Source organism: Alligator sinensis, unplaced genomic scaffold, assembly GCF_000455745.1.
Source record: "Alligator sinensis unplaced genomic scaffold, ASM45574v1 scaffold61_1, whole genome shotgun sequence".
Classification (NCBI taxonomy): domain Eukaryota; kingdom Metazoa; phylum Chordata; order Crocodylia; family Alligatoridae; genus Alligator; species Alligator sinensis.
Window position 1 is genome coordinate 1,195,233 of NW_005841986.1, and position 22,927 is coordinate 1,218,159.

At 43.9% G+C, this 22,927-nt stretch overlaps 1 protein-coding gene across 7 annotated transcripts in view; it reads right to left on the reverse strand.

Moving 5' to 3' along the window:
* The window catches only part of NT5C2 (5'-nucleotidase, cytosolic II), a 55,781-nt gene extending 51,440 nt beyond the window's left edge, over positions 1–4,341 (reverse strand). For 6 of the 7 annotated variants that reach the window (XM_025201246.1, XM_025201245.1, XM_025201244.1 and 3 more), the window contains exon 1: positions 464–584. In XM_025201246.1, the coding sequence (XP_025057031.1) occupies positions 464–564 (101 nt within the window). In that variant the 5' untranslated portion in view covers positions 565–584. Of the gene's footprint in view, positions 1–463; positions 585–4,277 lie in introns of those variants that run through there. The other variant, XM_025201247.1, reaches the window with a different exon arrangement.
* Positions 4,342–22,927: the final 18,586 nt, after the last annotated feature.

Consider the following 22,927-nt stretch of genomic DNA (forward strand, 5'->3'; position numbering starts at 1 on the left):
TCTTAAACTTTGTCTTTTCGTGGACCACTTGGAAATTGCTGAAGGTTTTGGAGGACCACTTAATCTCTGTCGTCAGAAAAAATAAATCAAGTGCAGGGCCAAGTACAGGTATTCTCGATTGTTCCGCAACCTTTCTACGGACCACCTGAATGGAGCTCGCGGACCAGTGGCAGTCCGCGGACCATAGTTTGAGAGCCTCTGCCTTAGATCATGGCTGCAGCTCCCGCCCCTCATACAGAGCTGTATCATCTGGCACACAAACAGGGCTTGGAAATTGCTGGTGATGGAGTGGTGGCAGCATTAATTGCCACTGCTCCCCTGCTGCCACATTTCTGGACTTGTGAGAAGCCCCACGAGCTGGATGACATGACTCTGCAGGCCAGATCTGGCCCACAAGCCAGACGCTGAACCCCGCTGTCCTAGACAACACCGAACCACGACTCATATTACATGACTGTCTTACCGATGATATGCTTCTCGGCGGTACTTTTTCATAGCGAGCCCATCCATATTTGCAGGGAGATCTGCCGCGTTCTGGAGTCGGTCGCTCCATGAGGTTGTCATTTTTAAACGAGCGCTTAATTCTGGAAGAGACAGAAGAGAGAACTTGCTTAACTTGGAATGCACGTTTCACAAAAGCATTGTAAAGCTGTTTCCTGGCTGCTAAAGAATGAGACTGTTCAGGAAATAATGCAAGGTGCCCAATGAAATGGCAAATCCTGCATATAGGTCAAGCAGGAACTAAAAGACATTAATATAAATATCGAAAAACTTAAGGGTTTGTACCTGCTGACATGAGGCCTAGAAAACATATATTTGTGCTGCTTCAATACAAAGGCACTAAAATATCAGAATATTTTCCGTTTGCAATCCCAATTTAACTTTATCACGTTTCATTTCATCTTTCATTCATTCCAATATTTTTTCTAAGTTAAATAATGTAGCTCCAGTATAATAAATATCCACAAAACGAGAAGAGGTACGTGCAAGGAAGAACTTTTTTTTTTTCAACTGAGAGTATAAATGAGCTGGAGTCACAAGCAGAGAGATTCACCTGTGGGAGGGAGGGAGGTGTCTGGTGGGTGGACTGGCACAGAGGGGTTTATACTAGCAGCTGGGAGACTGGATTTGAAGATACAGGACTTGTCTTCACAGCTAAAAATGGTGGATTTTTTACTTTGGGGTAACTCACCTGACCCTATGGGGAACATTACACATACGCATAACACTGACAATGCAAATGTTAATTATTCATCTCCTATCACGTAGGTAAGAATTACGGTTTTCATTTCACAACAGGGAAACTCAGGCATACAGAAGCTAAATGATTTGACCAAGGCCAAAAATTGGTTTACTGCTAACGTACCACTCCTGTACTCAGATTCCTAAAGCAAGTCTACAGATGGTTTTAAAACATGGGGAGCAATTTTGATAGCTGCAGTTGTTTTGTGTGTGTGTGTGTGTGTGTGTGTGTGTGTGTGTGTGTATAGACATTATGGTTGTGAAATTATATAAAAATCAATTTGTCTACCAAACAGAAGTCCCCTGCTCAGCTCTCTCTGCCGCCTTGCAGTAACTAAAAGCAGCATTTACAAACACATCTTGTGCAGCATCCTAAAGGTCACCAAAACGAGGGTTTGGCAGCCGGCCCGAGGGAATGCATTCCAGAGCTGAGAGCTCTCTACCAAGAATTCCCTGCCACACACCCAGGTCAGCTGTGGAAACAGGGAGTAGCAACATTGCAGCCAACCGCAACTTCCACAAACAGGGTCTACGGGGAGAAGCAGTGTCTGGAATAGCCTGCTCCCAGGCTATTTAGGGCTTACAAATAATTACCGTCAATGAAGCAAATGAAAGGCCGTGCAGAGCACAAAGCACTTAACTATGTGCTAAACATCAACTTTCCTTGCCTACAAGGCAAGCACTCTGCACCAGCTGGGCAGTCGCAAGCAGAAAACTGCAATCGTTCAGGATGGAAAAGACAAAAGGAAAAATGACCGTGGCAATTTCTATATGAAAAGGGGAGAGTCAGCGGTTCCAGGTTAGCTGCTAATGACAGGGCACTTCAGGATACCGGGATCTAACAAGACCTCAAGATTTGCAAGAGAAAACGACAAAGAGATGACTTTGGTCCCCCAGCGAAGGGAGCAGCCACAGCTCCATCAGTTCCTCAAGCTGCTCCCAACACCTACCAGCACCAGCTCTGTCTATGTCAGTGGTTTTCAATCTTTTTTCACTTGTGGACACCTAAAACATTTTGAAAAGAGGTGAGGATGCCTTTGGAAATTTCAAATGGAGGTGTGGACACCTTTGAATTGTAAGTGTGGGTATTCCCATACTTCTGATTGATCAGTCATCTTTTGCAGACCATCTGCAGACCCTCAGGGGTCTGCGGACCGCAGGATGAACACCACTGGTCTACTTTCAAGACAAGGAAGCAATGTCCTGGAGCAGATACCAACCAATTCAGAAGTGACACTGGTCTGACTACCTTTTCAGAGGCTGCATCAGTGAACAGCAAAACCCTTCAGAATCCACTGCAGTATAAGAACATAAAAAGATGTGTGCCACAGTCAAAATTAGAAGACTTTCTCCATTACTCTAGCCTCCTATCACCATTTCATATGTTCTGTGTCATCTTTGTACCATGATAAACAGAGATTGATGACGACTCGCTGGAAAGGTGGAGCTGGCTATGAGCCTCAATACCAGGATCCAATAGCTGGGCAACATCAGTGCTCAAAAAATCCCAGAACACAGTTGTGTTCAATAATCCCCCAGATGCTGAAAATATTTCAAAGGGTCACCTCTAATCATGGCCTAATGTAAATAGGGAATCCATGGAGCTGAGTGAGGACACGAGTGATGTGGCTATCCTTTCCTGTACGTATAAGAAAGTAGCTAGTATCATTCTGTGTATACTGGAGATACTGGAAAGCTGAGATCTGAGTGAGATACAGAAATCCACGTCTCAGTAATCAACGTGAAAGGCTGGAAGGAATAGAAACACATTCATTTACAATTATTGTCTGTAATAAGATGCATGATAAAAATCCTAACTGCAGCAATGTTTGATAATATGCACACTGAAGCAGGCCACCTGCCAGGTAAGTGAGTATCATACATTATGTCACTTTGAGATTAAGTACTAGGACTGCACAAAAAAACGAAGGAGTCCAGTGTTGGCCCAGCCCAGAAATCCTTGCTCACATAAAGAGTACAAGAGTTGCAAGATCCAGCCTACCTGCCTGAGCATGAGAGAACCTGGCCTGTATGTTTTCGTATTTTTTCTGAACGCAGAAGTTCCTTGTCAAATTGATGCCGAAGACAGTGACTGAGAACAAGATGAACCAAACCACCCCATGCATTTGTAAGTCACTGGAATAAACACCAAACATAGCAGGCAACCAGCCAGCCAAGAGCCTGAGCTCCAAGCAGCTGAAATACGATGCATCTTTCTTTAGTTACAAACCTATTTTTGAATTCAGTCATCTGTAAATAGCTTCACGTAAATATAGAAACCTTTACACAGATAAAACATTTCAGACACATCTCCCTAAGGTACACTGCAATTGTGGCCCTACTAATGCAACTGCAATTAAGTGCCTCGCTGTTATCCTGGTATAGATTTCAGTTCTGAGAAGTATTTAAAAACTAAGCTATGAAACTTTGATCCGGGGATAACATGAGGCAAACATGCTGCTCTGGATAAGTACATGGGATTTTTAAGCAAAATATGACGTAAATCAGTGTGACTTTTGCTAAATCCTAACTTGTTTGGGGAATGTGTACGTTGGCGGTGGGAGGGTCACCTTCCACTGAAGCACTGGAAATTGGCCGTAGGTGGAGATGGAGGATTGGATGGGATGTACTGGGATTCCCAATGGTACGGACAATCTTCTCAGGTACCCAACTGGTGGTCTTGCTCACGTGCTCTGGGTAAAACCAATCATGAGGTCTGAAGACAGGAAGGATCCTTCCCCTAGGTCAGTTTGCAGGACCATTTGGGAGTTTTGCCTTCCTCTGTTCACCTCCTACAATTATCTGGGTATATCTTACCTAACACATTCCCTGCCATTACAGGAGTCCAAGGCCCTGGTGGCATCCTTGATCTCTCCAGCTCCCTTCCTGTCTCACACTGTAGTTTCTGAGGCACTGCTGTATCTGTACTAACGACCATAAGTTAGTTGTGCAGTGTTAGGGTACGCTTATCACTTCTGGCACATGGAGGGACTGGAGCTGTCCCTCTCCATTCCTGTGGACTTAACATTTATTACCTGGTTGCCTGTTGTTTCACGGAGCTGGACTTGTTGACCCCGCTGATCCCTTCCAGCCCTGAGTTCCCATGAATAATTTTTCAAATGTTGGCAAATATAAAGCAACCTGCCAAAGAGGCCTTCCCTGTTAGAAGGTGTTTTACTATTTTCGTCACTGGTGGTTGGAAATTTCTGAGCCCCATAATAAGTTATAGGTTTGGGTTGGGTCAGGCTGATTTTATTTTTAGCACTTTGACAAAGTCACAAACCAACACACAAGGACAAATAAATACAACAGCAGCGACAAGCTCACATTTTCCACATAGTCTCAGGGAAATTCTAGAGCAGAAAACAAGAGGCACTGAACAACCTCCATGTTTTAATATAGCTATAGTGAATTTACTATGCACTATTTGCCTGTCTTCTGCTCACATGTTCAGTTTTAGACATCCGTAATATCATAGACAATGCTAGTCACATATTCACAGAGTGGACAAACTCTTCATAATTCACCTTGATTTCCTACAGTGCCTGGCATCTCAGATCCCAAAGCACTGTTGACATTTTAAGTCCTGTAACATACTGCTGGGCTGGAAGTGGGGTTACTGCCATTTAAAGAGTTGGGGAATCTGAAGCACAAAACGATGAAGGAACTTAGCATGTGATATCAAGCAAGTCAACAGAACAAGCAGGAACCAAAGCTAGGAGTCCTGACCCCCACACGCCTGTACTAATCACTACACCGCGTTCCTGCTGTTGGAGGTGTGAACAACACACAGACTGGGGCTAAATTTCTCCCATTCTAACTATGTAATCTATGTCTTCAACATGCAAGTGTAACCAGATTTTAACAATTAGCACAGGTTGTATTATCAAGCAATTAGTTGCCTATTAAGAATGTGACAGACAAACCATACAACTTCTGCTGCTATCTAGGGCTGTATGCAGTAGCACCAAAGGAATAACAACCAAGACTGACTCCATCTGAGCAGGTTCAAGAACTAGACCATTTCAACAACCTGCGCAACTGATATTTCTCCCTTTTGCTTCCTTTCCAAATGTCGCTATGACCTTCTGATAGTCCTTTTGTCCTACCACCATTCCCAGCTCTTTCTTTTTTTTGTCAGCTTCGCACTCAATCATCTCAGCCCCTTCTTCCATGCAGATACCCAAGTGCAGCACAACTGTTTTGAGCACCGCTTATCCACACTTAAGTCCCCTTTAAGGATCTCTGCTGCACTGCTGACACTGAATCAACGTGGCTGGTAGATGAATTGCCCACTAGTATTCCCCTTGTCCTACCTGCCTGTCTTCAAATTGTTAGCAGCTTGGAACAGAGACCATCAGTCTTGCATCTGGTAGATCAGGCCTACTAATCATCTCAGTTGTGGACTAGTAAAACACTGGAACAGGTTACTCAAAGAGGTAACGCAATGTCTATCCTTGGAGGTTTTGAAAATGCCACTCGACAATCCCCTGGCTGGGATGATATAGTTGGGGGTGGCACTGCTTTGAGCACGGGGTTGGACTAGATGTGACCTCCTGAGGCCCCTTCACACCCTCATTTCCTGTGATTCTGTGATTCTAGTTTGAGCAGCCAGGAGTGTGCTCAAGTACCAGCATAAGGGGAGAGTGCTGAGAAGATGAATGCTGTAAAAACTCAAGCAGAACCAATGGGACAAAGAATGTGAAGAGTGGAAATTGCCAACCACTTGTATAAGAGAGCTAGAAACCTGGGTAACAAGCAACAGGCAGGGGAAATTCCCACTGATGATAGATAACAGCTGCAACCCAGCCCCAGACGGGAAGGGGATGCAGCTTGGCCTAGCAGGGACAGGGGAAGGAAGTGTGGCCTGGCCCCAGCCTGGGCCCTACTGGAAGATGGGTCATGGTCTAGCCCCAGCCCAGCCTGTGTGCTGAAAGTTGAGCACCCTTGCTTTAGTCAAATGGAAACTACAGGAGTCAAAACAGCATTGACTGGATAACATTTAAAGGTGATCTAGGGGTTCTTGCTGGTCTTAAACTCAAAGAATGTATGAATTCTTGAATGTTTGGATGTGCCCAGCACAGGCCCTATCATAAGTAATAATGCGACTGAGTATTGCCTCGGTGCTGCAGGGATCCCCAAACAGCAGACTTTTGAACTGCTGCAGGCACTAGAAAGACATGAATGGAGAGAGTGGCAGTTCAACCCTTACTCTTACTCTCAATTTCCCTAGGTTTTGGAAGATTACAGTGGGCCCTTACTTTTAATGTGCACTATTTCCCCCTTCCCCAACTTCAGGATTAACAATTCAAATGATTTTCAGTGCATGTCATTCCTTCTGTTTAGCAGCCAATGGCAAAATAATTTCTGGAGTGTGCTCTTAATTACCACTGGTTCTGAAATATTAGAACATCTGTTACTTTAAACCTCTGGCAGTTTTGTGACCCCCCCCCCAGTTTCCGAATTTGAGTAGCAGCAACCATAAATGGCCTAAAACAGAAAATTTATAGTTTCCCCTTGTGCCTAGCGTAAATTCCTCATTTTAAATCAGTTCACTCCTGGAGGGCTGCCTCTTTGAGTGCCTCTCTTTAGGCTATTGATGACAGCAAGCAGCAAATTAACTTGTTATTGGAATGCTAAATTCTTTTCAAAGGATATAGCCAGAAGCATTGTCTCAACTCATAGTAATTAGTTAATTTTTGTAAATGGCTGTGTGAAAAAGTGCTACATAACTGCTAAATAGCATTACATGGGCAGAATTTGGCAGCTGAACTGGGGCTGTGTGAGTACTGAAGTGAGAATGCATGCTACAGTTTTCAAGCCAAACTAAGAAACAAGATTAGATTCATAACACTATTCCTGTGTCCATGAATTGCTTTGGACTCCCTTCTACTCATGTGTCATTGAAGGTATTGACTCCGACCTATAATCAGCTGTATGGTTTGAGCCCTGTCTGCAAACGGCCAAACCACTCACCCTGGGCATCACTGCAACGGCTGAGAACAGCTGAGATGTCTTTGCTAAGGGTACTTGGGGGTCAGAAGCAGCAATTTCCAGTGGTGTTGGTCAAATATATCCAGTCATGCGTTTATTTGATTATGGTCTAGTTAACAGACTATGGTTTCACGAAAGTTATTTCTGGCTGTGTGAGGCACCAGAGGGCAGAAAGCTGATTATGGAGACTATTAAGGACAGCTCAATTTAATTTCTGGGTAATTTTCTCGAAGTTTTGCACCCAGATGATACAGTAATGGCTACATAAATCTAACAAACAGCTTTTTGTGGACTTAGGGACTCCTTTCTCACACACAACTTTTACTGACGCTTACATACACGACACGCATCTGTACTGCGGTAGCATCTGGGAGCACGGTCGATGGACCGTGACCGCATAAACACGGAACAGAAAATTTAGGCTGTGAGTTTCTGAGGGCAGAAACCAACTCTGTTTTCCGCTTGTTCGGTTTGTTCAAATTGGGGTCCCAGTTTATAAAAAACATAAGAACTGCCATCGATTGGGTCAGATCTAGGTGCATCTTGCCCAGCATCCTGTGTCACACGATGACAGAGTGGATGCTGAAAGGGAGCATGAATAGGCCAGGACTGGGTCTGGAGGCAGTGCAGTAATACAAATGAAGTGTATGGCACTCCCTACCCCAGACTGCTTATAAGACAAAATTCAACTGACGGGAGACTACACAAAAATGATACAGTCTTGGTCAGGCAGTAATCTGAACACTTCAATGGCCTGACTCTTGTCAACTTTTTTTTTTTTTTAGGCATCACAGTGCAGAAGAGATGAAGGAGGGACCTGCAGGAGGATAATGAGGTAGCTCTGCAGATGTTTATTGGGAGCCCTCCCCAAGCTTGAGGGGCTACATGAGAAAAAGCACGAAGATACTTATTTAAAACTGTAACCAGTGGATGGTGGGGGTTGAAACACAACTGCAGGCCCGAATCAAAATCTTTAATGAATGAGAAAGGCCGAGACGGAGCGGTGATAGGCCTGGAGAGTAAAGATAAGAAGATCTGATAGAAGAATGAGCCGGTAGAGAAATGCAAACAGAGGGTGACACAAAGTGCCAGGCTAGGAAAAAGATCTTTGCAGAAGCATTCCACACAGATCTGAGCAAGATAAAAAGGTATTTATTAAGGGTGGAAAAAAGGATGAGGCAGTAATCAAGCTGTGCGATGATGACTTTTAGTTTATTTAGTGTATGCGGTTTCGGCATCTTGTTTCTGCCATCTTAAGGCCATATTATCAGCAGTGTGAAGAGCCTGAAGGTCACCAGGTAGCAGTCAGCAATGTGGGACATGGTTTGAACCTGTCCTCAAGGGCATTTGTTGTCACTGCGAAGGCCCCATTGGTATAGGTTTGAGGCACAGTGACCCTGTCCAGCTTGCAAATGGTTGAGAGGTGCCCCATAACAGCGTGGCCAGCTAAATCCTGGTTGACTGACTGTCGGGTCAAAGATGATGTGGTGATAGATTGGTGCTTGTGCTGACCATTCTTCATGCCATGAAGTAAGGAAAAGTCAAAGGATTTTGAAAGGGTAGACAATATTGGGTGTCTTGAGGGAAGCCAACCTATGGGTGGGCAGAGTATGTCACAGCGCACTGGCAATGTAGGATGATCATAGAGTCTGGTTAGTAAATCTGCTTCAGCATTTATGTGACAGAGATGAGGGGGAGTAATGTTACTGAGGACTGGTAACCATGGGAGTGGAGTGGGGTGCAATGTGCCTGAATGAATGTTAGTTGTGTAAATGGATAAAATAGGTCACATCCTAGAGATATTATGCAGAAAGAACTGGCAAATGATGAGCACAGTCTGGAGAAAAGGACCTAGGGAGAGGTGGGAGCTGGAGATGATGACCAGGCTACAGGCCTGAATGCCAGGCAGCACAATGGTGTTGTACATACTATGCAAGAGGACAAAGTTGGGGGAAAGCTCTTTTAGCCATGCTGAGCTGGAGATGGCAGTCAGACCTGTACAGGGCAAGCTCAGAGAGAAAGGCTGAGTTTCAAGCTTGAACAGAAGGCGGCATGTTGGGATTACAAGTGGACCCAAGTCCTCAGCATAGGAATAGCAGCTGAATTTGTGGATGAGATAGATGACTCAGGGATAAGGTGCAGAGTAAGAAGAGAGGATGGCCAGGAGTGGACCTGAGGAGATCCATCATTAATTATGCTAAACCACATTATAAATGATCCTGTCCCCCAGACATTCAGCCATTTGTCCTTGTCAGAGGAGGAAAGGCATTTTAGGATTTGCACTCAGGAGGGTCATTTTCTCTTCATGTCAGGTTCAGAGCCCTAGACCCTGCTGCCTCAAAGACTGTGTTGGCTCTTCCCATCAACCTCAGCTTTCATATTCATTATTACTCAGCTACGCAGCCTCTCTGGGATGGCAGAAGTCCAGTGTGGAGACCCGGGCTCCATACATCTGACCATCCTGTTACAGTGCCTCTCATGCTACCACTGACCAAACTGTTAAAAACAGAGGACCTGGTAGCAGAAGAGGAAAATAGTTAATGGGACCACTACTTGGTTTATTAGGCATAAGGCTGCACAAATCTAGAACCAGCCTTGACCTATATGTACATAACTTTTAACCTGAATCAATACCAGATTAAGTGCAGACACAACGTATTAACCAGTGAACTTCTACCTGGAAAAAGTAGAAAATGAGAGCAGTCACCTATTGCAAAATGTGACAAAAATCAATACATCTGCACCATTTTTTTCTTTTAATTAATGGAGCTTCCATCCCAGGGTTAACAGGTACCCTACAAAACAGCAGTGCTGGGAGACTTGGTTAATTAGGGCTTGTCTACACTGCCTGTGTGGAGAGCTGGGGTGCCCTGCTGCAAAGAACTAGCTGCCCACTCACTTCTACCCAGCACAGGCATGGCCCAGAAAGCAAGAGGAGCAGCTGGTTCGATGTAACCCTGAGCACATGCCCAATGACACACCGGTGTGTTTCTTGGTGCACACACAAGACCATGCTAAACCAGCTGAGCTACCTCATTTCCAGGGTCTGGCATGTGCTAAGCAAGAGCAAGGTGGCAATGCACTACCTGTCCACAGAATGCTTTAAAATCCTCCAGTGGATGGTTCTGTAAGTGTTGAAAATTATTAACTTTTCCCTTCAGAGCAGATTTTTAAAATAAAGACACAATTTTCTTTTGTTATTTCTGTGGAGAAAATTAATTTTTGATGGCACCAAAGTTACTGATCAAATCCAAGGCTTTCCTATTAAATCTAAGAGATTCCAACTTCAGAATCTGTATGTGATGCACAGCTACAAACTAATGTTCTTGACTCACCAACAATAACACCTAGTAATTTTTTTATATCTAGCCAAGAAACTAATGAAGTAAGGCTTCCCAGACCCCTGTGCATGAAGCAGGCATTATCCTGACCTTATAAGTGAGGGAAATAAAGCTGAAAGATGGGAGGAGACTCATGTGAGGAGAGTGTAACTTGGTGGAAGAGCCAGGATTAGAAAGTCCCAATTCCTGGCCCCAGGCCTGAACTCCAAGGCCCTCCCCTCAAATATCTATCATTGTTTTCCCCGCCTTGACAAGGGAACAACACGTTCTCTGATAAGTTAATCAACATATTTTCTAGTATTCGTGCTTCTCAATATCCTGTGTAGAAAGGATGCTTTGAAACATCAGTGCTGGTTTAATCATTTCTAATTTATATACTCACGCTTTTGACATTAATAGCTCACTATTAAAACATTAAGTTTTCCTAACTCCCGTGCTCAATAGCTACTGTTCCTCCTTTCCTCCAAGAATCTGTCCAATTGTTTTCAACTTGGCTAAACTGTCGGCATCCACAACATTTGGTGGCAATGTGTTCTGCACTTGAATTGCAGGCTGTGTAAAAAACAACTTCCTTTTGTGAGTTTTAAACTTACTATCCACTAGTTTTATTTTGTGACCCCTAGTTCTTGTACCTAGGGAGAGAGAGTAAATAATAAATCCCTATCTACTTTCTCTCTGCCATTTACTATTTTGTAAACCCTTATGTCCCCCTTCAAGCATCTCTGGTTAAAACAGAATAGGCCTGGCCCCTTTAATCTCTCCTCATATGGAAGCCCCTTCACATCACTAGTCATCCAAGAAATAGAGCTGAAATTACTTCCCTATGGGCATGTCTATACATGTGCTTTAATATGCATCAGCCTTCTTTAATGTGTATTAAAGCATCATAAAAAAACACTGCTCTTTAGCTAATGTGCATTTTTCTAGACCTCACAATGGAGGGCACTTTTACATGTGCTCAGGTGTGTGTGTGTATGTTGGGGGGGGGGGCAGCACTTTATTTAGAGCAGTTCTGCAAGCAGCTCTAATTGAAGTGTCACCGCATCTCGTGTATCAGCATCCCCGCACTTTAAAATGGTGGTGGGGGCACTTGAACTAAAGTTTGTTTGATGAGCTTTAGTTTAAGTGCTCCTGACACTATTTTTACGGACAAGGATGCTGATACACGAGACACAGGAGGCTGTTGGAGTGCAGTACTTGCCACACTCCAGCAGACCCGATTAATCGAGTCTGGTCTGATGCACTGGAATTCCAGCACATTGGAGCAGCCTCTGCACTCATGTATAGGTGCCCAGGGGTACTAGATTTAATGTGCATTACCTAAAGTGTATTAATGAACATGTAGATGTGCCCTGTATTATAGATTTTGTTGCACACTAGCTTAAAAACACCAGCTTTGAGTCTGTGTGCTTATGTAATTAATTTTATTTTTTACAATGAAACTTGCCACAAAGAACAATAACCCCCAGCTATTCAGCAATGAGTTATTGCTCCCCTCTTCTCAGTAGCTGGCTTCTTATTGGAGCTGAATGTCCCAAAAGCTCATCACCTACAAAAACAATCCTGGGATTCAGATATGTGCAAGTATCTGGTACCTGTTCATTAATCTCCGATATCTCTGTGGAGCTACGGTTCTAAGGCACAGATACCAAGACCAGACACACCATCCTGAGCAAATAAAAATTTTGATCCAGGGAATGATGGCCATCCCACACTTCTATTATGCAACAGTAGGTCCCTTGGAAGGAGATCTGTAGTCTTTCAGAACAATGGCACCTTTCATGGGATTAGGCTGTACTCCAGGAAGCAAATGAAGCTTTAATGGGGCTTTTCACAACAGTTGTGGTAGCTGACAAAGCACTTGGGATGCACAGCTCTGATCGGTACCACATTCATTCTGAGGGCACACAGCTCTGTCACTGTGGCTCTCGCAAGTGAGCCAAGCCCTATTCATCTCCAGAACACTGGAGGTAAATGAGGACGCAATGTAATTTTGGTGCCTTTCCCCATTAGCTGAATGTCTCCTGAAAAAAATCTTATATTTGAATCTCTGCTTCTGCTTCATCTACATGTTGTATTTACAAAACAAGCAAAAACACTGTGAGATCACTGGATCTGTTAAAAAAAAAAAACCTGATGAAAAACAAAGAGGATAAAGTATTCTTGGATCCGCTTTCTGGCTATGGGGTCCCTCCCTATACACTGAAGTGTAAGTAGCATACATGGCTGCAACAGCTTCAACATACAATACAGAGCAGTGTAGAGCAGAGGTGTAAAACTCATCCAGCTGGGATCAGCACTGCACAGAGTATGGGACCCTGAGAGGCTGAAGCAGCTGCTGGATTGAGTGTACTGGGGAAGAGGGAGGGGGAAGGGATCTGTGGACCAGATCCGGCCCACGAACCAGCCCCATGCCATGCCCTGTGTGGGTCTGATCAGACCCAGGAGCAGCACCAGGACTAGATGGTGCGGCTCCGTGGACCGGATCTGGCCTGCAAGCCGTATGTTTTATATCCATGGTGTAATCTGCAGGTAGACACAGTGGTCAAAGTCTAAGGCTAATCTAATAACCTAGAGACATGCCCTGTCAAGGGAGTTTTATTTTTAAAACATGCTCCTTCCTGAACATTTTCTATTGAGAGAGATCAAGAGTCCAATACTTGTCTTTCCAGACTTTCCTACAGGATCTGTGGAGAATCTCAAAGGATTCTGCTTCCTGTGACCTCCCACGCCTTACTAAGAAGTACGGGGGGTAGTAGCAAAGTCTTTAACAAAAACATCATTAGTTTACAGAAGGAAGGATGAGTTTGTGAACGAGGTGCTGGACTGAAATGCTAGAGACCCAGGCCCCATTCTTGCTCTGTCACTGATTTCCTACCAACCTTGGGGAAGTCACTTAATCCTTCACACCCCGGTTTGCCAATGGTAAAGCAGGGATAATACAATTTCAGATACAAGAATTGTGGTGATATAACCATGAGAAGTTTAGTAACAAGATATGAAATGGGTACCTGTTGGACCTTTTTTTAGGGGGGCATCATAATTTATATGATACTAACAGCATGCCAAGTGCCTAGCCTACAGTGAGTCTTCTCCCCCCTTAATCTCCCAACAAAACCTCTCTCAGGATGACTCAACTAACTCAAGCAGGAAAGAAATCACCATCATCCAGTCTAAGTTCACCAAAAGCACTGCTGCATTAGCACTCAAAACTACATGAAATGCTCCCTTAGCCCAAGAGTTGAGCATGTTTTTTCTGCAACACTCCCTACCTATCAGTCAGGGGAATCTCAAGAAATGACGCACATAGAAAATCCACCTCTCTCAGATATCCTCGTCCCAAATTCAGCATCTTATTTCTTGTTCATTATATGTCAACAACAAGGCTGGTTTGATTAAATGTTTCCTGCCCTGTGCTCTATCTCTAACGGTCAGACCCGGCCTGTTCTAGGAAAGCTACATTGGCTTATCAGCTGAACAAGCAGGAAGGTGAGGAATTAAGTTATGTGAAATTCACATCTGTGTTCAAGTGCCATTACAGCACAGACCTTTCCTGGATAAAGCGAGCACAGTAAATTCATATTCTGACCTAGTTTTTAAGTCAGCAGAGGCAAATGTTGCCATTATGAAACCCAAATTATTACACGTGAAGTTACAAGTCAGCCCTTAGGGCATAACAGTCTCCCAGCAAAGATCGTATCACCCCAAAATGTCAGTTGATCTTGACAGATGCATAATGTTGAGGGACAGTTGAAGATCACTGTGTAAATTGCTGGAAATAAATCTATTTTGTGGACACTTTCTCTGCAATATTCACAGCGTTCTCCACTCTGGCTATGCAGCATTGTTTGATATGCTTTCCAATACGCAATGTAATTAAAAACCATTCACCAGCGTACTTTCAAACAGCTGTGACAGCAAGTTTTTGCAGCGTCTCATCTCTCTTGGACAAATACAGCTGGCGTGGCTTCATGAACAGATGGACCTAAGAGCAATATGATGTTTTTGGTAGTATCAGAGATTAAATCTCCTCTCTTTAGATGCACCTCACTATCAACCACTGTGTCCTAGCAACAGACAACCCAAGTTCATTTTGTGTGACTCAAATCATCTTCCCAGGTTCACATAAAAGCTGCTTCTACCAAATAAAATAATATATTACATATACAATGGGATGGGCTGATGCATCCATGTATGATGTTTCTTCTCTCTACCTTTTCCTTCACATTTCTCCCTTCTGTAACCAGCTACACTGAAGGATAATATGAACAAGATGAAAGGTTCCCTCTTATATTCTGTACTCAAATAAAAAAGGGTCAAGGAATAAAGGCCAAGAGATCACTTAAAAAATAAAATATATTTAAAATTTTCCATTATCCTATATTATGCTTTCTTTGTGTTTAAAAAATAAGTCACTTGTGACTACCATTATGGGACCAATCTTCTGTGCATTAAATCCAGGAAGAGCTTTCTCACTGATTTTAGTGATAGCAGGACTTGAAAACAGGAGAAACTCAGCATGCATGACTATTCAGAAACCACATCTGAAAGAGTCTGTGGGACAGAAGCCTTCCCTTTGGCTTGGATTTCACTTTTTGTGGGAGATCTAAGGTGCCCCAATTACTGCACTTACTTGATCCCAAGATGAGGTTTCTTTCCCCATTTAACACGGGGGGAAAAGACCCCTTGCCTTGGAATTGAGTATGAGGAGATTGGGGCGGGGGGAGGCGGCAGCCCTGCCCCGCTACCACCTGGCCCTCCACTGTCTTCCCCCCCACTAGCTCCCCACTGCCTGCCCCCCTACCATCTCCTCTCCTATTGCCTCCCTGCTGCAGTAGTCAGGGGGAGGGCACAAATTTAAAATGACCCCCAATAATTAGAGTTTATAAATAGAAAATTATAACAAATTTATAACAAAGTATGAACAAATTTATAAATTTCCATGTACAGAATCTAATTATTGGGGAGTCATCTTAAATTCAGGATCATCTTGGATTTGCATAAATATGGTATGCAGTCTTGAAGATCCAACTTTTGAAAGCTGTTACATACCTTGGGGATGGATGAAGAAAAGAATCTGCCAGTTGCTAAGAGGCCCTTCATGTTGCTTCCCCACAAGCAAAGTGGCATGAGAGTGCTGATTGACTGATTCATTGAGGCTATTTTGTTAACTTTACATGAGCCCTGGAACAAACTGTCTGATATTCTGTGATTGGACATGTCAAAACTGATAAAAGAGAGCCTGTGCTCTCAACAGTGCAGAGCTCCATGGAGCTGTGCAAATGAATTCCTTCTAACCGGCTTGATAAAAAAAAAAGAAGTAACACAATTCCAGCTGTTTCTGAACACCACAGTACAGTGGTTTTAGAAAACAACTCTCAACATGTTTTGACCTTTTTAGTGCAGGCTTCCACTGTAGACATTTTTTTTTTTTATGATCGGTCTTGTTAATCTCTTCCCACCTATTTATTTCTATGTGCATGGAACATACATATTTCTCAACAGATGAGTAAAAGTGTCATCAGTTTTTCATCATCCCTGTCATCCTGAATGCTATGGTGTAAGTAAGCTGACCTTTATACTGGTTGCTAAAATGTCAAAATGATTTTGCAAGGTGGTTAAAATACATACAAAAGAACATGTTAAAAAACTAAATCGGAGTCAGGGGAAGGGAACCAGCAGTGGGGAAGGGTCATCGGCTACTCTCCATTTCAAATACAGTCTTGGTTGCATTCTTTATGCTCCCAATTTGGCAATTTATTTTACTTTTATTTTAACAGAAGAAGAGAGATGCAATAGAAGTCTACTTTTCAGCAAACCCAAGCAACCAAACACTTTGTTCAGATGGGCAAAACGCAATGACTTACTGACCTGCACTTGAACATCATCAGGGCACTGACTGACTGATGCTTGCAACTCAAAGTGAAAAATGAAAAGTGGCCTTCTGCTTCAGTTTGCTGACAGCAAAAGTACTAGGTGATTTACCAACCTGGCTCACTACTTTGCTAAACTCCTCCAGTCCAGCTCCGCCCTGCTGTCTGTATCACAGGCTGACAGCACACAGCTAAGGGACTGCGGTAGGAGGTCAGTTTTCACAGTGTTTGCTTTAGGTCAGGCTTCTGGGTCACTCAATGCACCTGTAACTTTTAAATTCAGATTAGTTCAGTTTTCCATAGGGGAGCAACATTCCATTCACTTTTAAAATAAATTGCTTCTATGTAAAAGTAAACACTGAGGATACTACACTTTATTCCCAACTAAAAACACTGAGATCTGAAAAAGAGGAGGAAAGCAAAAAGAAGGAACAATTATCATGATGAGTCTGCTCTCAAAATTATTTAGTAAAGTAAATGCTGTATTAATGAGTACTGGGTTGCATATGACAGAGAAATGTACTTTATATCCCTTAAAATATGAGTAAGAACAGGGCCTCGTCCTAAAGCTCTCTTCTATGTAAATGGTCACTATGACTTCAGTGGAAACACACATGTTAATAAGGGCTCAATGGATCAGTGTCTTAAACAATAAGTTGAAAGCACTGAAAGATCCATCTCCTACATTTCACAAGTATGCAAAATGTATATCAGTGGGATAGAGACTGAGTGAAAGACAGGGCCAACCTCTACAACATGCTAACTTGCAATGAAAAGAACAAGGCAGTTAGTAATGTTAATAAACTAGCAAGAGTACATGCTGACTCCTACATTACCTATGATTCTAGTAGTTTACCATCACTTCCCCTTTGCTTGTAGCATTCCCAGCTGCTGTCTGGTAAAAACTTAAGCAGTGGCATAACTGACACTCATCAAACCCTAAAACTTCTGAGGATGGACATTCACAGTGTGCTTTGATCCCATGTTCCTCCTTACTGCACTTTTCTGGACCATGAAAATTAATCTAAGTCCATCAGCTAGATTGGGGTAGACAAAATATGGCCTGCACGCCAGATTCAGCCCACCAAGAGATTTCATCTGGCCCATGGTGGGCCCCTCGGCCTGGCTCAGCCCAGGCACAGGGGGCAGGCCAGGCTGTGGGGTATGCACCCAGTATCGCCATCCCCAAGTATGCAGTGGCTGGACTCACTTCCCAGCAGCCCCCACAGCAGCAGCTCCTTCCAGCTACCACTGCCAGTCTCTGCTGTCACCACCAGACTGGCCCCACTACCCGGGCACCTCAGCCCATCTGCCCCACACCCACTGCCATAGGTGCCAGATGGAGAGGGCAGGTGGGGTCTCTATGGAGACTGGCCTGGGAGCTGCGCAGGCAGGGCGCACTTGGCCGGACAGATGGGATGGGACCGTGAGCAGCATCCAGGAGCGGGATGAGTAGGCAGGGCTGGGATCAGGATCTTGAGGTGGTGACAGTGTGGGGCTGTAGCCTGGGGCAGAGCCACGATCCGCTGCCCACGTCCCTGCAATGGGAGCCGGTTCCGCGTGCAGGGGCATGCAGGGAGTGGATCACAGCTCTGTCCCAGGCCTACGCTGTCACTGCCCCACGATCCGATCCCAGCCCCGCCCACGCCTGCCCATCCCGCTCTTGCATGCCGCTCCTTGCTCAACCCTGACCCCATCCCATCCACCTGGCTCAGTGCACCCTCCTCGCATGGGTCCATGGAGACCCCGGGTGGTGACAGTGCGAGGCCAGGCCCTGAGGCAGAGCCACTTAGGGAGTTTTGATGAACTGTTGCAGGCTGGGGGCAGGGGGTGCTGACCCGGTCCATGACAGCTCACCAAAAATCCCTAAGTGGCCCTCTGACCCAAATACTTGCCCACCCCTGAGCTAGATTCAATTCAGCATTTCATTACGTCCTGACATCAGGAGAGACTTACCTACACCTCTTAATATGTAAAAAACGGAGTTGTTTCTGTTAGTAATTCATGGAACTGGCTACATCACTTACCTTGATATGACTACCACATATAGTAATTTTTTATAGTCTCTTCACTTTAAAGTTAAACTAAGATCCACCTCACTAAGCCCTTGGGAAACATTATGTGGTAAATACTCATGCATTACACAAGATGTTGGAGTACAAAGACCTGGGCAAAAGTCAGTTAATCCAAGGGCATGCTCTTACTGCTTTTGTAAGCAAACAATGAAAAATCAGAGTATTTCAGAGTATTCTGAGCCTCTGTCTTCTCCAGGCCATCTGTGCCAGAAGAGGTTAAACTGTAATCTGCTTACTAAGCATAAATTCAGCATAAAACCCCTTTGGCTGGAAACGTTCCAAACACAACTGGCAGCTGTAAATGTTGCTCTTATGGTTAAATAACTAAATTAGCCATGGATTGTGAAATGACTTCAGGACACTGCAGGGTACAAATGGAGCAAGTGCTGCCCCTGGCCCCATCTCCTATTTAAACAGTGTGCTGGTGAAATGAGCCAGAGTAGCAGTTTTGGGTGCTGACATTCTCTGCTCACCTACAGAACTGGGGGCAGCACAAGCCTCCTACGCACCAGGACCTACTAACATACTTCATTTTGGCTCTGGAAAGAAACCGTTCAGAACTCCCCAAAGCTTATTCTCAACAGCTTTGCCTTTCCCTCTCTGCCGTCTCCCCAAGATACAAATACCATTTTCACTGTTCATATGTTCACTTTAAAAATGGAAAGAGGACCTAACGAGATGTGCATGACTGATATCACACCTACAGATCTATCGCTGCTGCAACTGTCACTCCTCAATACTGCCCTTCTCCATTCTCCTTCAGTTTCACCTTCACTGCTTTAAGGTTTGTTTGTTTTTGGCTGGTAAAATCTGCAAGCCAGGAGCCTAAATTACACTGATTTGTATGTATACAGGGTGTCATATGTGTAATCAAAGAGAAAAAAAGCTTTTAACTTCCATATCCTGTTCCAACTTGTATCTCTACCAAAGGGAGTAACTTATCAGCAACTGCAATGGTGAAATCTGCAGAAGAAATTTTGAACAAAAGAAATTAAGGTAGCAGTAAAAATTTTACCTATTATTTATCTGTACCAGATTTGAAAAAGGTACAAGAGAAGTGAAAAACTCTACTTCGCACACAGCCATTCAGTATAAAAACAAGTTTGAGCAGGGGGCTAAGTATCTCGGAAATAACAGCAAATCTATTGCTGTCTTTATCTAATGTATACCTTCTTTTATATATCACACCAGTAATAAAACTGTACCTATTCAGTGATTAGTGTGATTCAGAGGCAGGCAGAATTCACTGGGTGCCCATCTCAATTTCTTGGCACCTGAGTTAGGTTATCGTTGCCCCAAAATGTACTGTCCTTAATTAAGCTTCAACACTGAAGCCCTCAAATCTGCCATATGCTTTTTCATAGCACCTGTCTGGCCTTTTTGCATATGTAGGAAGTTTGGGACAGACCAGTTACTCTAATTTAGGCATGTTGAGATTATCAACCGCTTGTGGCAGCCGCCCTGAAATACCAACATTGGATTTTGCTTCCAGATGTCGCATAAGTTGTTGTACGTTCTGTATTTTTCTATTGCTTGTAGTAATAAAGGAAAAGTAAATTTGCACTGAGTGCCCTGCTTGGGCACAGCAGAGCTTAACATTTTAAGAATCACTCTTACGAATGACGACCCATAATATTAAAAATATACAAACCATTAATACCTGGATCACAGCCACAATGCACTGTATGAGTTTCCCCAGTCATATAGATGAGGCCTTTTATGCTGATGAATAATCTCAAGAAAATGCCTATTCTAGAGGTGTGCAAAGGATAAGCTATACCTGGACAGCGGAGGTCAACTTTCGAAGATGGATACCTTGGCCACTTTAAATGTAGCCAGGTATTCAAGTATTTTTTAATCCATTCTGTGCTTTCTTGATACAACTGTAAATTGGAGAAAGAACAGAAACAGCACAAAGGGACACCCTCCCCACTTACTTACTAATGTGCACCAGGCCTGACGTAGAGTCACCACCTCCAAGAGCGAGACAGGAGTTCAGTTCCAAGGCCATCCAGTCCTGCCCTCCCTATTATTATTTTCACCGCTAAAAACCTGTGTTTTTACTTCAGGGTAACGAGTGCACATAAACTCTCCTGGGGTAAAAATGAAGAGAAGACAAGGCACCTCATTTACCATGAGGTGAACTCGGGTAAACCCCAAGCAGGGGCATGGGGTTTACTTCAGCAAGCTGACCTTGCGGCAACACGATAGTGCCTGGTTTTTACTGACAAGGCTATTTGGGTAGATGTGATATCTTTTACTAGACCAACTAAATAGTTGGAAAAATTGTTCTTTGCAAGCCTTTGGATACAAACGCCCTTCTTCAGGCGCGGGGAGACTGTTTTTGCTGTTTTCTCCACCTTTTTAGCAGTGAAGAAAAACCTTAAGACTGGGGAATGAGTTGCATGTGAAACTTTGCACCCAAACCTAGACTGCAAGAACGAATTTCCCTCCTACGAGGCCAAACATCTACCAAAGGGCAATGTTAGTTTGGGTCGGAACAGAATGGATTTTAAATGGCCAAGTCCATGTAGGTGCCATGGTATCAAATTAGCCGGGTCCTGCCATGCTCCCCAACTCCCAGGCTGCAGAACCAGCGGGTAATTTAGCTCCTTGTGCAGGTCATCAATTTGATTCTACCTTTGTCTCTAGCACCTGTCTTCAGGGAGGAGCTGCCAGCAGGCAACCTTTCTCCCCTGCACCTCCTCCTGTGCAGGGCCGTGTCACTCTTGTTGAACTCAAAGGTTGCAGATTCCAACTCAGTTCACTCCAGAGCACAGCAAGCCTGATTTATAACCAATCCTTTGAATCTTTCCTTGCCCAGATTTACAACTAGATAACCTGCATGTTCCCTTCTTGAGATGAGGCAAGTGAACTGTTGCTGGACTGCAAGTGAAGAGTATGAAAGGAACAAAAGTTATTTGCTTCTTTAAGAGGCTTGGAGTCAAGCTAAACGTCCTATTTGAATCAGTTTTTATTTCCTTCTCCATGAATGAATACCGATCCAGATGGAGATGCAGAAAAAAACCTCTCATCTTGGGCAAAGAAAATTAACTGGTTGTATATATTTTCTAAGAAGTTTGCTGTCATTGCTTTCAGATAATGATGTGGTGCTCAAGTTGCAAACACAAGGGGCTGGTTTCTTTTAAAAAAAAAAAAATTGAGGGTTTTTTGTTTGTCATTAAAAAGTCTAATGGTTATTTCTAGGGGTTTTAGGTTATCAAACACTTATTTCTGCAAAACCTCAGTTTGAGTTGGACCTAAATTTGGAGCTACAACTGACAAAACACTGATCCTTTAAGGATTTTTTTTAAATGTTTTTAAAGGCTGCTTAAAAGCTGAAAATCTGTCTGACAAATTCCTGCTCAAATTGAGTTTTTGCACATCCACACCCCAGGAAGCGTTTAGAATAGTAACGCGACAGAAGCAAATATATGGGTACACTTTCTACTTTCAAACTTCAGAAGACAATGCATATCTTGATCTCATAACATCTGTCTTTTATCTGTCTCAGAAATTGTATTTTATTCCACCGAGCTTTTTGCAATACCATTAGCCTGTAAGGAACCGGACAGAATAAAAGCTGCATTGTGTCACGACACCACATTTATGCTGGAATAAATTCCAACGGTTGCAATGAAACTGGCAAACTTCTGACGGCTCTTTTGACCTAAGGACCAGTTACAACAGTGTGTTTTAAAGTGTAATTCTACTCCAAAATATGACTGTTAAATTGATACAAGGCTCCACTTGGATGATATTGTATCTCGGATTTCCAGAGCGAAACTGCTCAAGCAGAAGATGAGGACAGTTTTCCTAACAGTTGCCAGTGCAGATGTAATATGGCATTGAAAAAATTTGGCTGTCAGTGACATTATACAAACCAGGGAGGGAAGGGGGAGAGAAGAGAGAACAGATGACGTGAAAATCGAAACATAGAGTATGAACTGTGCAAACCCGCCGTCACGGAAATGACTCGTGGGCATAACCATCCGATGGATCGGGGCCTCTGTCACGGTGACACTGCGCTCCTTCTCCCTGGGCTAACAGGTGCGCAGGGCAATAAAGTGTATTTTAATCAGCGACCGGATCTAATTCGCAGTTCACGCAGGGCGCAGTTGTGTTGGGCAAGAAGGGGCTGTTATTACGCAGCCGCTCGGAGCCCGTCAGATTCAAGCAAGCTTCCCAGAGCGTGTGTTATATACGTTTATTATATATCATATACGTCTAGTGTTCCAAAAAAAATACAATCCCATCCCGCAAGTAAAATCCCTGAACGATGCCAGAGCAGCCACCCCTCAAGCACCTCGCTGGACTCCTGAGGAGACGCGCGGCACCCCTCGGGAAGCGCCCGCGCCGCCGAGGAGACACGTGGCACCCCTCAAGGAGCGCCCGCGCCGCC